Below are 16,538 nucleotides of genomic sequence, written 5' to 3'. Positions count from 1 at the left end.
AACAATGGGAAATAAAACTGCTCTGTTTACTTTTAGGAGGGAATGTACACCAGTCATTTGATGTAATGCTAACACAGAGATCCAATAATTAATATAATCACACATTTGCACTTTCTTCTAAAATATATGTTTAGGACAAATATAAACTTAAAGTAACGAAAAGCGCCTAACTTGTAAGGCTTAAGTAACTGCATCTAGGTGCAGTAACAATTTAGGACTCTAGGCGCCGCTGTTCACCTGATGACGGAGAAATGCACTCAAAAAGCCATCGAATTCTTAGCACTGACAAAATCAGACTGGCGGATTCCAGAGTCCAACTGCGGGACCGCGGTGAAATTCCGTCCCTGGGTTTGTGGCTCTCCAGCTTTCCGTAAGATTACCGTTTCCATCACCACAACCAAAGGTAAACCAGCCGCCTATGCCCGGTGAAGACAAAGGGGATTCTTTTGCAAACCAACAATGGCCGCTTCCAAGAACATACACCGGCATGGAGGGCTGGTCCTGTTGTGTACGATGATGGGGACGCTGTGCCAGATCGGGGAAGGACAGATTCGCTACTCGGTGCCAGAGGAGACAGACAAAGGCACGGTCGTGGGTAACGTCTCCAAGGACCTGGGACTGGAGTCGCGCGAGCTGGCGGACCGCGGGGTCCGCATCGTCTCCAGAGGTAGGTCGCAGCTTTTCTCCCTGAACCCGCGGAGCGGCAGCTTGGTCACCGCTGGCAGGATAGACCGGGAGGAGCTGTGCGCCCAGAGCGCGCCCTGTCTTGTAAATATTAACATCCTAGTTGAGGACAAAGGAAAACTCTTTGGAGTAGAAATCGAAATAACTGATATTAACGACAATAATCCGAAGTTTCATGTTGAAGATCTGGAAGTGAAAATTAACGAAATCGCTGCCCCTGGAGCACGGTATCCACTCCCAGAAGCTGTTGATCCAGATGTGGGCATAAACTCCCTCCAGAGTTACCAGCTCAGCCCCAACCAACACTTCTCTCTACACCTGCAAACCGGAGATGATGGAACTATAAACCCAGAGCTGGTGCTGGAGCGCACCCTGGACCGAGAGGAAGAGCCCACTCACCACCTGGTCCTCACTGCCTCCGATGGCGGCAACCCGCGCCGCTCCAGCACAGCGCTCATCCAGGTCACAGTGTTGGATACAAACGACAATGCCCCTGTTTTCGACCAACCGGTTTACCGCGTGAAAGTCCTCGAGAACGTGGCCCCTGGCACTTTGCTGCTCACGGTGAGAGCTAGCGACCCGGATGAGGGTGCCAATGGGAAAGTGACATATAAATTCCGAAAAGTTAATGAAAAACAGTCCCTGTTATTCCATCTTCATGAGAACACCGGGGAATTGACAGTAGCGAAAAATCTAGACTATGAAGAATGTTCATTATATGAAATGGAAATACAGGCTGAAGATGTGGGGGCGCTTCTAGGGAGGAGCAAAGTGATAATTATGGTAGAAGATGTAAACGACAATCGGCCAGAAGTGACCATTACATCCTTGTTTAACCCAGTGATGGAAAATTCTCTTCCTGGTACAGTAATTGCCTTCTTAAATGTGCATGATCGGGACTCTGGAAAGAACGGTCAAGTTGTCTGCTCCATACATGAGAACTTACCTTTTAAATTAGAAAAGTCAATAGATAATTATTATAGATTGGTGACATGGAAATATTTGGACCGAGAAAAGGTCTCTATGTACAATATCACAGTGATAGCTTCAGATCTAGGAGTCCCACCTCTGTCTACCGAAACTTGCATTGCCCTGATTGTGGCAGACACTAATGACAACCCTCCTCGTTTTCCTCATACCTCCTACACAGCCTATATCCCAGAAAACAACCTGAGAGGAGCCTCCATCTTCTCCTTGACTGCACATGACCCTGACAGCCAGGAAAATGCACAGGTCACTTACTCTGTGTCTGAGGACACCATACAGGGAGTGCCTTTGTCCTCTTACATCTCCATCAACTCAGACACTGGTGTCCTGTATGCACTGCAATCTTTTGACTTTGAGAAGATCCAAGACTTGCAGTTATTGGTTGTTGCCAGTGACAGTGGAAGCCCACCACTCAGCAGCAATGTGTCACTGAGCTTGTTTGTGTTGGACCAGAACGACAATGCACCCGAGATTCTATACCCTGGCCTTCCCACAGATGGCTCCACTGGTGTGGAACTGGCTCCCCGCACTGCAGAGCCTGGATACCTGGTGACCAAGGTGGTGGCGGTGGACAGAGACTCAGGACAGAACGCCTGGCTGTCCTATCGCCTGCTCAAGGCTAGCGAACCCGGGCTCTTCTCTGTAGGGCTTCATACGGGTGAGGTGCGCACAGCCAGGACCCTGCTGGACAGAGATGCACTCAAGCAGAACCTGGTGATGGCGGTCCAGGACCACGGTCAGCCTCCACTCTCTGCCACTGTAACTCTCACTGTGGCGGTGGCTAACAGCATCCCTGAAGTGTTGGCTGACTTGAGCAGCATTAGTACCCCTGGGACCCCAGAGGATTCTGATCTCACGCTCTACCTGGTGGTGGCAGTGGCTGTTGTCTCCTGCGTCTTCCTTGTCTTTGTCATTGTCCTCCTAGCACTCAGACTTCAGCGCTGGCACAAGTCTCGCCAGTTCCAGGGCTCCAGAGGTGGTTTGACCCCTGCTCCTCCCTCACATTTTGTGGGCATTGACGGGGTACAAGCCTTTCTGCAAACTTATTCTCATGAAGTCTCCCTCACTTCAGGCTCCCAGACAAGCCACATTATCTTTCCTCAGCCCAACTACGCAGACATGCTCATTAACCAAGAAAGCAGTGAGAGAAATGATTCTTTATTAACATCCATAGATTTCCATGAGAGTAAGGATGAAGACGCTTGTGCTCAGGTAAGTTCGGTTGTCTGATTCTCAGCGAGATTTTGAGACATGTCAAACCTTTTATGTGCATTTAAATGATGGTAATGGAAAACCGAACACTGAAAAGTCATAGGGTGTTCAGTTTGTTTTCAAGGAGGTTGACAGGCCTGGGAATGTAAGTTAGTGTTGAGAGTACTTGCCTCTTGTACGGATCCTGAATTTGAGCCCCAGCACCAGATAAACTGGGCAGGGTAGCAAATGCCTATAATCCTAGCACATTCGGCTGGGGTAACAGCAGGAGGATCAGAAGTTCAAGGTCATCCTCTGGTACCATATTAAGTTCAAGGCTAGCTTGGATTCTGTGAGACTCTGTCTGAAAACACACTGTAAAAAAGGCCCATGCAAGAAGCTCAGATGAGACATTGTTCAACCTTTAGACATCTCATTGTTTTTATCACTCATTCAGTTAAGAACTAAGTACTTACCACACACAGTAAGTTTTCTACTTGAGCACATTTATATTGTAAGTTAGGACTATAGAAAAGTAATTGAGATTTCCAAATCATTAATAATTACCTTAGTAACCATCAAAGATGTCACAATTATATTAGTCTACAAGTAGGCACTGCAAGATCTCTCCAGTTCAAACATCTTTTGAGGCCTGCTTCTCCATCAGGATTCACCAATTCAATACTGCTTACTATATTTCAAATGGCAAGCACATTTTAAAATATGGAACTTGGTAGGAGATAAAAGCCGGTGTGTGAATGTTGAGTGTGTGTCTGTGTATATAGACCATCTCTGACTCTATACAAATGGGAATATGGAATCTAAATCCTCAACTAGTAATTAGTCTTCCCTCCAAAAGAAAAGCAACAAAATCTCAACTTAAATAAACATTCGCCCAGGTGGTGGTGGTGCACGCCTTTAATCGCAGCATGCAGGAGACAGAGGCAGGTGGATTTCTGTGAGTTCGAGACCAACCTGGTCTCCAGATCGAGTGCCAAGATGGGTTCCAAAGCTACACAGAGAAACCCTGTCTCGAAAAACCAAAAAAAAAAAAAGAAAAGAAAAGAAAAAGAAAAAGTTTTGTAAAATACTGAACAATCTATTTCTGTAGACTTACCATGAGCATTTTAGGCTGTACATCCATCTGAAATGGTGAGCGCTCAAGGATGATACACAAATTCCACATAAATTAACCAATTCCAAAAAATATTTAAACTATAAACATTATCTGTATTCTTTCTTGTAACATTTAAATAAAGCTAACTCCCAGTTTATCACTAGTCAAAAATGAAAGACAAGATAAATCTTTTGTGATGGTTGAGAAGGGTATTTCCCAAGGACTGTTGACATGCCCCACCCCATGTTGCATATACAGTGGAGTAGAAATTAACTCCCTACTTTCTGTAACATCTGGGTGCACAATCAAGAGACAACTATATCATTGGCACTTTGTCATTTTGTTAGGGATAAAGAAAATTGTCTCTTGCCTACTATGTGCAGGGTACTGGTTTGATTTCCATCACCTCAAAAACTAATTAATGGAGTATAAAGTTAAACCAAATGTCATTATATTCAGTAACTTTATGTAATGGGCTTATTAAAAGGCAGATTTCTCCAATTTCCAGGTTATTGCATGGTAATAGTGTAGTGCATAGGTAAAGAAATATTTGTGTTGCAAATAGCTGATAATTTACCTGGTAATTTTTTAGAATGAATTAATGTAATATAAAAAGTAGGATAGAAGTCATGTGTGGTGGTGCACACCTTTAATCCCAGAACCCAGGAGGCAGAGGCAGAAGGATCTCAGTGAGTTCAAGACCAGCCTGGTCTACAAAGTGAGTTCCAGGACAGCCAGAGCTGTTACACTGAGAAACCCTGTCTTAAAACAAAAACAAAACAAAAACAAAAACAAAAAAGTGGGATAGAAACTACATAAGTTGGAAATTTAAAAAAGGATGATTTAGCAAACTACTATATCTGGGCCACATTACTGAAACAGTCTTCTCAAATGAGCATCTCCTAAAGAAGCAATAAAGATTCTCTTTGTTTTTAAAAAGATAATATGGGCATTACCAGGAAGAAAGGACATCTGAGGAATGGGACAGATATGCCCAAGCACAAAAATATAATAATTTGCAACAGTACTGGTGTTTCCAAACATTATAAAACAGAGTTGATTACCTAGAAATATGGAAGAATTATAGAAATAAACAAGAGTAAAAGTAGTTTCAACATAACATAGCCAACAAAAATATAAATTTGTGAAATTAATAATCCAATAGACTCCGGGGGTAGGACTAATGTCACATTAGTTATTAAATTCTCACTCAAAAGGTTTGCATAAAACAATGTGGTGTTTCCAACAATCTTGAGAGAATAAAAAGATATGTGAAAGAGGTGTTTAAAATTGTTGTTCAATGGGTTAATATTAAAATATGACTTATTTAGTTGGGCACAATTGTTGTATTCTTAGTCGAGAAAAGAAAAGGAAAGGAAAAAAAGAAAACAAAAAACAAAAAAATCCTCCAAATAGCAGAGGCTGCAGTTTCCTACTATTGACTCTGGGCGCCGCTGTTGGCCAGACTGGAGAGCCTGGAGCTCCACGTCTCGCGCAGCCGCAGAGCGCTTTCCGAGGCTCTCTTTCTCCGCCTTATCCTTTACACCGCTACATCCAAGGAAAAGAAGGATCGTTTCATAGACTAGAACTGGCATCAAAGTCCATTTGGAACCCGGAGTATCCGCAGCACGGAGCTTCCTTATAACCCGGAGTCTCCAGACTGGTGAGCAAGCAAAGGGAAACGAGAAGGATGCGGGAGGGCGCTCCCGAGAGGCACCCGGTGCAGAGGCGGCCAATGCTCCTTCTCTTCCTGCTGCCTTTGTTCTGCCCCGCGCTCTGCGAGCAGATCCGCTACAAGATCCCCGAGGAAATGCCCACCGGCTCCGTAGTGGGGAACCTCGCCAAGGACCTGGGCTTTACTGTCCAGGAGCTACCGACGCGAAAGCTGCGTATCAGTTCCAAGAAGCCTTACTTCAGTGTGAGTGCAACCAGCGGGGATTTGTTAGTGAGCAGCAGGCTGGACAGGGAGCAGATTTGCGGGAAGAAGCCTGTGTGTGTTCTGGAATTTGAGACTGTTGCTGAAAATCCGTTGAACTTTTATCACGTGAGCGTGGAGCTTGAGGACATTAATGACCACATGCCAAAATTCCCGCACACATCCTCAGAGCTGCAAATAAGTGAATCTGCACAACCAGGCACCCGATTTATATTAGAGGTAGCAGAAGATGCAGACATTGCCTTAAACTCGCTACAGAATTACAAACTCTCTCTTAGCCCTAGTTTCTCACTAGTGAATAAAGAAAAACAAGATGGTCGTAAATACCCGGAATTGGTATTGGAGAACACCTTAGACCGCGAGCAGCAGAATTTCTACCGATTAGTCCTGACTGCCTTAGACGGCGGGAATCCTCCCCTAAGTGGCACCACTGAGCTTCGCATCCAGGTCACTGATGCCAACGACAATCCTCCGGTGTTCAACCAGGAAGTGTACAAAGTCCGCCTTCCGGAAAACGTGCCCCCAGGCACAACTGTGCTACAGGTGACAGCTACCGACAAGGATGAGGGCATGAATTCGGAGATTAGTTATTCCTTCTACAGAGCTGGGCAAGTGTTCGGTCTAGACTCAAAGACTGGAGAAATTACGACACGGAGAACACTGGACTTTGAAGAAATCAAAGAATATTCTATAGTAGTGGAAGCGCGGGACGGTGGAGGCCTGGTTGCACAGTGTACAGTTGAAATCAACATTCAAGATGAAAATGACAACAGCCCAGAAGTTACAATAGATTCCCTACTCGAAACGATTCTAGAAAATGCAGCGCCAGGAACACTAATTGCTTTGATCAAAATCCACGACGGAGATTCTGGGGAGAACGGAGAGGTTAATTGTCGACTCGACGGTGAAGTGCCCTTTAAAATTATCTCTTCTTCCAAAAACTCCTATAAATTAGTAACAGATAGAACCTTAGACCGAGAGCTGACTCCAGAATACAACGTCACCATCACCGCCACTGATAGAGGCAAGCCACCCCTCTCCTCCAGCACAAAAGTCACCCTACACATTGGTGATGTCAATGACAACCCTCCACTTTTCCAGCAGGCATCCTACTTGGTGTATGTAGCCGAGAACAACCCACCTGGAGCCTCCATCGCGCAAGTCAGCGCCTCTGATCCGGATTTGGGATCCAATGGTCACATCTCCTACTCCATCATAGCCAGCGACCTGGAGCCTCAATCGCTGTGGTCCTATGTGACCGTGAACGCTCAGAGCGGAGTGGTGTTCGCTCAGCGCGCCTTCGACCACGAGCAGCTGCGCTCCTTCCAGCTGACACTGCAGGCGCGCGACCAGGGCTCGCCCCCGCTCAGCGCCAACGTGAGCATGCGCGTGCTGGTGGGCGACCGCAACGACAACGCCCCACGCGTGCTGTACCCAGCGCTCGAGCCCGACGGCTCTGCGCTCTTCGACATGGTGCCACGCGCCGCCGAGCCCGGATACCTGGTCACTAAGGTGGTGGCTGTGGACGCGGACTCGGGACACAATGCCTGGCTGTCGTACCACGTGCTGCAGGCCAGCGATCCCGGGCTCTTCAACCTGGGCCTGCGCACTGGCGAGGTGCGCACAGCGCGTGCCTTGGGCGACAAGGACGCGGCCAGGCAGCGCCTGTTGGTTGGTGTGCGCGATGGTGGACAGCCGCCGCTCTCCGCTACAGCCACGCTGCTTCTTGTATTCGCTGACAGCCTGCAGGAGGCCCTGCCAGACCTCAGTGACCGTCCACTATCCCCTGACCCCCAAGCCGAGCTGCAATTCTACTTGGTGGTGGCCTTGGCCTTAATTTCTGTGCTTTTCCTCCTGGCTGTGATTCTAGCCATAGCACTTCGACTGCGACACTCCTCCAGTTCCTCTGTCTGGGGCTGCTTTCAGCCTGGATTTTGTTCTGAGTCTAGACCTGTGGTTCCTCCCAACTACTACGAAGGTACTTTGCCGTATTCCTATAATTTGTACGGTGCACATGCCACAAAGACAGAGTGTGATTTCCTAAAATGTAGTGAGCCATTGAGTTCAGGACAAGGCCTTCTTTGCCCTGAGTCATCGGGGGCCTTGTTTCCACTTGGTGATGCCAGTGAACCGACTTCCCACCCGGAACCTCTGACAGCGGTGAGTTCCTTTCAAACTTTTGCTTCTTTCTCTCATACTGAACCACACAATTTATCAATAGTTCCCATGGCAATTCATCATGTGTTCTGGTCTTGTGAGTCCTCTTCAAAAAAAAAAAAGTTAAAATGGCTCAGAATTGTGATATAAAGTAAGTTCCAGAAAGAAATTTAAAAGGTTACAGATTTACAGTGTAGTGAAATATCCACACAGTACTGAGAGTGTGTGCTATTAGCTTCACAACAAAATAAGTGGGCAATTTTTCCAAAGTGATTGAAATTTTCCGTTGATTTTCACGGTTTTTGAGGCAGAGTCTTGCTAGGTAGTTTATAAGGTGGCCTTGATTGGTAACTCACGGTTTCCCAGGCTGGCCTGGAAGTTATTATACTGTGTTGGCAGAGGCCAGCCTAGAGCTGGAGATTCTCCTGTCTCAGTATCCTGGATGCTGAATTATAGGTTGAACCACTATTCTTTCTAGTTTTAAAATACATAGGCAAGCATTAAATTTAGAGTACATAATAAATTTGCTACCCAGTGGTGGCACACGCCTTTAATCCCAGAACTCAGGAGGCAGAGGCAGGTGGATCTGTTCCAAGCCAGCCTGGTCTACAGAGGGAGTCCAGGACAGCCACAGTCGTGTTACACAGAGAACCCCTGTCTCAAAATACAAAACACACAACCCAAAAAAATTACTTCATCCTTTAGGCAGGAAGCTACTCATTGTTCTCTCCCTTCACTGACTTCACTAATGGCTCCCTTTCTTGAGTTTATTATTCATGGTTAGCTTCTTAGACTTAACAAAGTCATGGCTTTTTTATTCCCCCATCCCCCCCAAAAAAACATGCAAATTACTGTGTGTGTTTGTGGCATGAAAGAGACTTGCTGAATTCTTCAGACTGGTTTCACTGAGTTCTATCAGTTGGGGGAACTGTGAAATCCTTCAGGAAAGGAAAGATTGGGGCTGGGATCCAGTGGTGGAGCACTACTTACAGGATGGGATGCAGTGGTGGAGCACTACTTACAGGATGGGAGGCAGTGGTGGAGCACTACTTACAGGATGGGAGGCAGTGGTGGAGCACTACTTACAGGATGGGAGGCAGTGGTGGAGCACTACTTACAGGATGGGATGCAGTGGTGGAGCACTACTTACAGGATGGGATGCAGTGGTGGAGCACTACTTACAGGATGCTCTAGGCCCTAAGTTGATGCCCAGACTAGAAGGAGAAGATGGATGAGGGAAGAAAAAGAAGAGAGGATGCTAACACTCTCATCTATTTTGTTCTTGTTCTCTCTCTCTCTCTCTCTCTCTCTCTCTCTCTCTCTCTCTCTCTCTCTCACACACACACACACACACACACACACAATCTTGATGAAGGACTGAAATTGAAACTTGCTTTTTTTCCAAATGTTAATTTTTATTTTCCCAATACCTGTACATGCATCATGTATTCACATCAAAACCTAAACCCTGAGATGGCTCAGAGGTTAAGAGCACTGGCTGCTCTTCTAGAGGTCATGAGTTTAATTCCCAGCAATCACATGGTGGTTCACAACCATCTGTTATGAGATCTGGTGCCCTCTTCTGGCGCGCAGGCATACATGGAGGCAGACTGTTGTATACATAATAAATAAATAAAATCTTTTTTAAAAAAAAGTTAAACCCTTTGTAAACTCATGGAAAATTTTAAATGGTCACGTAAATATGAACTTTAAACCCTTAACCCTGTCTGACCCTTGTAACAGCACATCTTTTGTCCCAACACTGAGAGACAGAGGCAGGTAGGATCTCTGTGAGTTTCAGACCAGCCTGGTCTACAAGAGCAAGTGCCAGGACAGCCTCCAAAGCCACAGAGAAACCCTGTCTCAAAAAAACAAAAAAAAGCGCGCGCGCACACACACACACACACACACACACACACACACACACACACACACACACACGCCTCTATCTTGTTAAGATTTTAACATTAATAGGTAAGACAAGAAAATGTACAAATATTGCCCAAGTGAAATTATTTGGATAGCACAGAAGTTTTAAACAAACTATGAATTTTATCATTAAAATGAATAAATATTATGTCTTCAAAGTAGATAATCCATCTATATACTCATTCAGTGTAATTATGAGCCATGCTTGGTGGTGTATGCCTTTAATCCCAGCATGCTGGAGGCAGAGACAGGAGGCTCTCTGTGAATTTGAGGCCAGTCTAGTCTATATAGCAGCTCCAAAACAGTCAGGGATATAAAACAAGATCCTGCCAGGGAATAAAGGAACCAATGTAATTATGAAATGAACACACATATCGTACAAATATAAAGGAGATATGAGTATTACATATCTTTCATATCAAAAATACTTCTAAAAGTTGTAAAGACGTATGCAAAACAAAGCACCATAAAAATGAAATTATAACAATTTATAAAGTGTGTACAACCCAAAATTTAAAGGGAATTATGTCAACACTAAGCAAACTGGAGAGTTAATGCAGAAATATCACCCCACTTCATTTACAACTCAGATATCCACAAATGGTCATTGCTTTTGGAGTATAAATGCAAGAAAATGCTTAGACAAACTGAAATCACAATAATAAGCAAATACTATTGTCATTATCAATCATCTATAATCAAATATTTCATCGGGGAGCACACAAGTACTCTGGAGGCTGAGGCAGGAGGATTGCTTGAGTACAAGCTTCAAGAGCAGCCTAAGCAACTCCATTTCTGTAAGACACTTTCTAGAAAGGAGGAGGGAGGGAGGGAGGAGTGGAGGAAAAAAGAAAGAAACAAAGAAAGAAAAATGGGAAAGAAGGGGGAAGGAAGGAGAGGGGGGTTGAGGAAGGAAGGAGAGGATGTCAAGTCTCGGATGGTGTAGTAACGATTTAGGACTCTGAGCGCCGCTGTTCACCAACTGAAAGAAAAACTCAGGGTTCCATCCGGATTTTCTCGGCAGCAACCACACAAAGCCTTGCGTATCCTACAGACTGGCTCCCGGACTATAGCAAAATTCATCCTTTTAACTTGGAGCGCTCTGGCTTTCTCCTGAGGGATAAGTACCATCGGACAGTTGTAGGAAGAAGAGCCTAGGGACTAAGTGAGCACAAAGCATTCTGAGAAAATTCCGTAGCAAAAGCAACAATGGCTGCCAGGACCCGAGGCCAGCACTGCAGAAGACTGGTCCTCCTTTGCGTGCTGCTAGGGATGCTGCCCGGGGCCAGGGCCAGACAGATCCGCTATTCGGTGCCGGAAGAGACGGAAAAGGGCTATATAGTGGGAAATATCTCTAAGGACCTGGGACTGGAGCCCCGCGAGCTGGCGCAGCATGGAGTCCGCATCATCTCCAAAGGTAAGATCCAGCTTTTCTCTCTGAGCCCGCGAGGTGGCAGCTTGGTCACCGCAGGCAGAATAGACCGGGAGGAGCTGTGCACTCAGAGTGTGCCCTGTCTCCTAAGCTTTAAAGTCCTAGTTGAAGACAGAGTGAAACTTTATGGGGTGGAAGTAGAGGTCCTTGATATCAACGACAATGCGCCGAAATTTGAGGCTGAAAATTTAGTAGTAAAAATCAGTGAAATCGCTGCCCCTGGAGCACGGTATCCACTCCCAGAAGCTGTTGATCCAGATGTGGGCATAAACTCCCTCCAGAGTTACCAGCTCAGCCCCAACCAACACTTCTCTCTACACCTGCAAACCGGAGATGATGGAACTATAAACCCAGAGCTGGTGCTGGAGCGCACCCTGGACCGAGAGGAAGAGCCCACTCACCACCTGGTCCTCACCGCCTCCGATGGCGGCAACCCGCGCCGCTCCAGCACAGCGCTCATCCAGGTCACCGTGTTGGATACAAACGACAATGCCCCTGTTTTCGACCAACCAGTTTACCGCGTGAAAGTCCTCGAGAACGTGGCCCCTGGCACTTTGCTGCTCACGGTGAGAGCTAGCGACCCGGATAAGGGTGCCAATGGGAAAGTGACATATAAATTCCGAAAAGTTAATGAAAAACAGTCCCTGTTATTCCATCTTCAAGAAAACACAGGGGAAATATCAGTAGCGAAAAATCTAGACTATGAAGAATGCTCATTATATGAAATGGAAATACAGGCTGAAGATGGTGGGGGACTGAAAGGGCGGACCAAAGTGATAATTATGGTAGAAGATGTAAATGACAATCGACCAGAAGTGACCATTACATCTCTGTTTAGCCCAGTGAGGGAAGATGCGCCCCCAGGGACAGTACTCATCCTTTTCAATGCTCATGACCAAGACTCGGGGAAGAATGGTCAAGTTGTCTGTTCCATCCAGGAGAACCCATCTTTTAAATTAGAAAATTCAGTAGATGACTACTATAGGTTGCTGACAGTCCAGACTCTCGATCGCGAAAAGGTTTCTGAGTATAATATCACAGTGGCAGCAACAGACAGAGGAACCCCACCCATGTCCACAGAAATTCAAATCACCCTGTACATAGCTGACATCAATGACAATCCGCCTGCCTTTTCTCAAAACTCGTACTCAGTCTATCTCCCTGAAAACAACCCCAGGGGCACCTCCATCTTCTCAGTTACTGCCCATGACCCCGATGACAATGAGAATGCTAAGATCACTTACTCTTTGGTGGAAAACACTATCCAGGGAGCACCACTCTCCTCCTATGTCTCAATTAACTCTGACACAGGTGTGCTCTATGCTCTGCAATCCTTTGACTATGAGCAGTTTCGAAATCTGCCGATGCAGGTGAGGGCAAGTGACAGTGGGCATCCCCCACTCAGCAGCAACGTGTCCCTGACTGTGTTTCTAGTGGATCAGAATGACAACGCTCCCCGGATCCTGTACCCCTCTCTCCCAACTGACGGTTCCACTGGTGTGGAGCTGGCTCCCCGCTCAGCAGAGGCCGGATATCTAGTGACCAAGGTGGTGGCAGTGGACAAAGACTCTGGACAGAATGCCTGGTTGTCTTACCGTCTGCTCAAGGCCAGCGAGCCTGGACTTTTCACAGTGGGACTCCGCTCAGGTGAAGTCCGCACAACCAGGGCCCTGCTAGACAGAGATGCTCTCAAGCAAAGCCTTGTGGTGGCTGTTCAGGATCATGGTCAACCCCCTCTTTCTGCTACCATCACTCTCACGGTGGCTATGGCAGACAGCATCCCCGACATCCTGGCTGGCTTGGGCAGTATCAACACTCCTGCCAACCCTGATTCTGATATCACACTCTACCTGGTAGTGGCAGTTGCTGTGGTCTCCTGTGTCTTCCTAGCCTTTGTCCTTGCCCTGCTGGCCCTTAGGCTGAGGCGTTGGCACGCTTCTCATCTGCTGCAGGGTGAATTGACTGGGGTACCACCATCACATGTTGTGGGCGTGCATGGGGTTCAAGCTTTCCTACAGACCTATTCTCAAGAGTTCTCCCTCACACCTGACTCTGGGAAGAGCCACCTGATCTTCCCACAGCCCAACTATGCAGACACACTCATCAGCCAGGAGAGCTGTGGGAAGAGCGAGCCTTTGTGTGGTCCAGCTGAGTCCAGGTTTCCTGTTGATGACACTCCCTTGGTTCCTGTGAGTTTGGGCTCTTTCCCCTTATTATTTATGATAATTAGCTCTCTACTTTAGTGTTTCTTATATTGATATTTATATATTTGTAAGCACTCAAGTTTTACCTGAGTCTTGTCTTTCAGTTTATTGGTCAAACATCACTGATATATATGGCTTTCACTTTCTCATTATGAAACTCTTGTCAATGGGGGCAGTTCTTACTACCCTGCATGGATAGAGCTACTTGGTTGTTCACAGTGGCTCTCTACTATCTCTCCAGCTGGAGTTCTCTTCCTGAAATTAACGGGTCATTATTCCTAATGCCCCTCATTGTAGCTCTTGCTCTTAAAACAGTTTCTGGTGTGACACTTTTCTAAGGGTGGACTAATAAGTTCCCCTTTCTTGGAGAAACAACTGAAAACCCACAGTCTCTGCCCCCACATTTCTGTTTCTAGGACAGGAAAATGCCTCAATGAACTATTTTTTTCAGACCATAAGTTTGTAGAAACTATTTGTGCTTAAAGATCCTTTTTGAGGGTAAGTCAAACTTCAGCTATCATTTCCAAACCCCATCAAAGCCTTTTTGTCTTTTCTTCTTTCAATGGTGAAAATTGTAGCACCCTATATGGTAATAGCATTGCATGCTTGGGTTACCTAACGCTGTCGTATCAAGTTATGAAAAATAGCTTGACACTCTTCTTTCAAGTGTATGCTTGCTCAAGAGAAGTTGCTAATATAGGGAATTAAAAGTTTGTCAACTATAGGGAATTAAAATTTTGGCTCTAGCTCAATTCTCCAATCTCAGGGTGTAGATAGGATATAAGTTAGAAACTGGTCTCAGGGCATGCTGCAGGAGATTCTAAAAAGATTTTCCTGGACTTTAGCTATTAGGAAAAATATGCATTATTTGGTTTTTAAACAATGCCAGCATTCAAGTAACAGATGGCATGCAGGAGAACACTTGAACATGACTTTGGAGATAAGAGTATTGCTCAGTGGTGAAGTACTTGCCTATCCTATGTGAGACATCCAGTTTAATCTGTATCTGAAAGAAGAAAGAGAAAGAAATGAAAGTTCCAAATGTCTGTTCTACAGCCTGGTGCACACCATTAATCCCTGCACTCAGGAGGCATAGATAGGTGGATCTCTGTGAGTTTAAGGCCAGTCCCATCTACAGAGCGAGCTCCAGGACAGTCAGGTCTATATAGAGAGACCCCTGTCTAAAAAAGGTGTTTTTCTGCTCTAAACTTGTGTTGCATAGATATGTTGGTGACTGCTGGTGTTTCTATGAACTTACAGTAGTTTATACATAATAAGGAGTTTAATATCTGGACATTGACATTATGATATATTATGGACATCTAATATGATACACAGGCATCTTACTTTCCTCAAGCATTCTTTCAGTGCCACAGGTGTGGCTCAGAGGTAGAGTTGTGCACAGCTCCAGGTTCAGTCCACCTTAAAAGCAAAGTAGAAGAAACAACTCTTTCTTCTGTATGCTAATAGGAGAAAATAAGAGTTCTTTGGGAATCTTATTTTCTAATCACTCAGTATGGAAAATTTTCAATTTCTCTTCTGAGGAGGCACATGCGTATTTTAATTCATGAGTATAAATGCATGTTAATTTGGGGAAACATAAGATATTCGTGGTGAGCTGGGCGTTGGTGGCACACCACACCTTTAATCCCAGCACTCGGAAGGCAGAGGCAGGCGGATCTCTGTGAGTTCGAGGCCAGCCTGGTCTCCAGAGCAAGTGCCAGGATAGGCTCCAAAGCTACACAGAGAAACCCTGTCTCGAAAAACCAAAAAAAAAAAAAAAAAAAAAAAAGGATATTCGTGGTGAGGTAGCTATGACATGGTAAGCAGATAACAGTCTACCAAAACATCACTTCTCAATATTTATTAGCATATATTAATCATGGCATTTTCACACATGTGTGCAATGTATTTCAGTCACGAACTCTCCCATTGCTACCCCTTACCTCCACCCCACCCTTCCCCTTTCCCTTCCTCTTCCCAAGTAGTCCTGCTCCTACATTCATGACTTCTTATCACGTTTTTTTAATCAGGGTGGTTTACAGGAGCACAGGTGAGGATTTTTGTTGTTGTTGTTTTGAATTGGTTTGGTTTGGTTGGCTTTTTGGATCCAGGGTCCTGTTGTACCTCCCAGGGTAATCTTGGACTCTTTCACCTTGCAGACACATGATGTCACACCCAACTGTCCCTTAGCATAAACCACAACATAAGTAACTGGATTGATGACTGTGGGAAATAATTGGTTCTAGTGCTCTTAAACTAATGTGTGTAGATAAAAGATTGTAGAACATAAATAGACTGGAAATGAAATTACTGGTATTTCTGTTCCCTTGAAAAAGGAAGTTTTAAATAACACTATATATTTTGGATATTATCTTGACTATCCAGAAAGCTCAATATATACTAAACAAAGATTGGTCTTATGTTCCTCACTGTTGATTGGTTGGTTTGATCTGTGTGTGAAGATTCACGACATAATACATAATATTCATAGTATGGTATAAGTTTCCAATCATATATAATTTTCTTTAAAACATTAAATACATAAGTAGCCACTGTAATACCATAGATTAAAATTTGCGACTATTTCATAGCTGCGTTTTCAGAACAAGACATACATTTTGGAAAAGGATTTCTAAATAAGATAGATTGCAATTCCACTCAGAGCCTCTGGGAGCCGCTGTCGGCCAGTGCAGCGCAAGCACCAATGCCCGGCATCCCTCAGTCTCTAGGCTGGAATTTCCTGCGCAGAAACGAATACACTCCAAAGGGAACTCTCACTCACAGAAACTAAGACACCAATTCCCAGCCCCAAACTGGGGTCCTGCTGTCCAGGGACCAATGCATCTCTGCCTCGGAAGACTGCACTCTCTCCTACTGTGAAGATCCAAGACCTAGAGA

At 45.3% G+C, this 16,538-nt stretch overlaps 4 protein-coding genes across 4 annotated transcripts in view; all 4 read left to right on the top strand.

Moving 5' to 3' along the window:
* LOC100753238 (protocadherin gamma-C5) overlaps nt 1–16,538 on the top strand; it is a 161,767-nt gene that overhangs the window by 38,649 nt on the left and 106,580 nt on the right. The window lies entirely within an intron of this gene.
* Nucleotides 460–5,624, top strand: LOC100755587 (protocadherin gamma-A8). The gene is made up of 2 exons (XM_027398071.2): nt 460–2,883; nt 5,445–5,624. The coding sequence occupies exons 1-2, from the start codon at nt 460–462 to the stop codon at nt 5,622–5,624; spliced, it is 2,604 nt and encodes an 867-aa protein (XP_027253872.2).
* On the top strand, nt 5,670–11,159 carry LOC100755294 (protocadherin gamma-B5-like). Its single transcript, XM_035439516.1, has 2 exons — nt 5,670–8,075; nt 10,959–11,159. The coding sequence occupies exons 1-2, from the start codon at nt 5,670–5,672 to the stop codon at nt 11,157–11,159; spliced, it is 2,607 nt and encodes an 868-aa protein (XP_035295407.1).
* LOC100755009 (protocadherin gamma-A9) lies at nt 11,211–16,431 on the top strand. Its single transcript, XM_035439507.1, has 2 exons — nt 11,211–13,622; nt 16,303–16,431. Exons 1-2 carry the CDS (start codon nt 11,211–11,213, stop codon nt 16,429–16,431), a joined length of 2,541 nt encoding a protein of 846 aa, XP_035295398.1.

This window comes from Cricetulus griseus, chromosome 2 (assembly GCF_003668045.3).
Source record: "Cricetulus griseus strain 17A/GY chromosome 2, alternate assembly CriGri-PICRH-1.0, whole genome shotgun sequence".
In the NCBI taxonomy this organism is placed as follows: Eukaryota; Metazoa; Chordata; class Mammalia; order Rodentia; family Cricetidae; genus Cricetulus; species Cricetulus griseus.
The sequence above is the reverse complement of the archived record's forward strand: the minus strand, read 5'-3'. Positions and strand labels throughout refer to the sequence as shown.

Excerpts from the sequence above, each read along its gene's own strand:
- LOC100755587 (XM_027398071.2), top strand. The coding sequence starts at position 460 with ATGGCCGCTTCCAAGAACATACACCGGCATGGAGGGCTGGTCCTGTTG. Across the intron at positions 2,884-5,444 it reads ATGAAGACGCTTGTGCTCAG|ACTGGAGAGCCTGGAGCTCC; the intron begins GTAAGTTCGGTT and ends GCTGTTGGCCAG.
- LOC100755294 (XM_035439516.1), top strand. The coding sequence starts at position 5,670 with ATGCGGGAGGGCGCTCCCGAGAGGCACCCGGTGCAGAGGCGGCCAATG. Across the intron at positions 8,076-10,958 it reads ACCCGGAACCTCTGACAGCG|GACTCTGAGCGCCGCTGTTC; the intron begins GTGAGTTCCTTT and ends GTAACGATTTAG.
- LOC100755009 (XM_035439507.1), top strand. The coding sequence starts at position 11,211 with ATGGCTGCCAGGACCCGAGGCCAGCACTGCAGAAGACTGGTCCTCCTT. Across the intron at positions 13,623-16,302 it reads ATGACACTCCCTTGGTTCCT|AGCCTCTGGGAGCCGCTGTC; the intron begins GTGAGTTTGGGC and ends AATTCCACTCAG.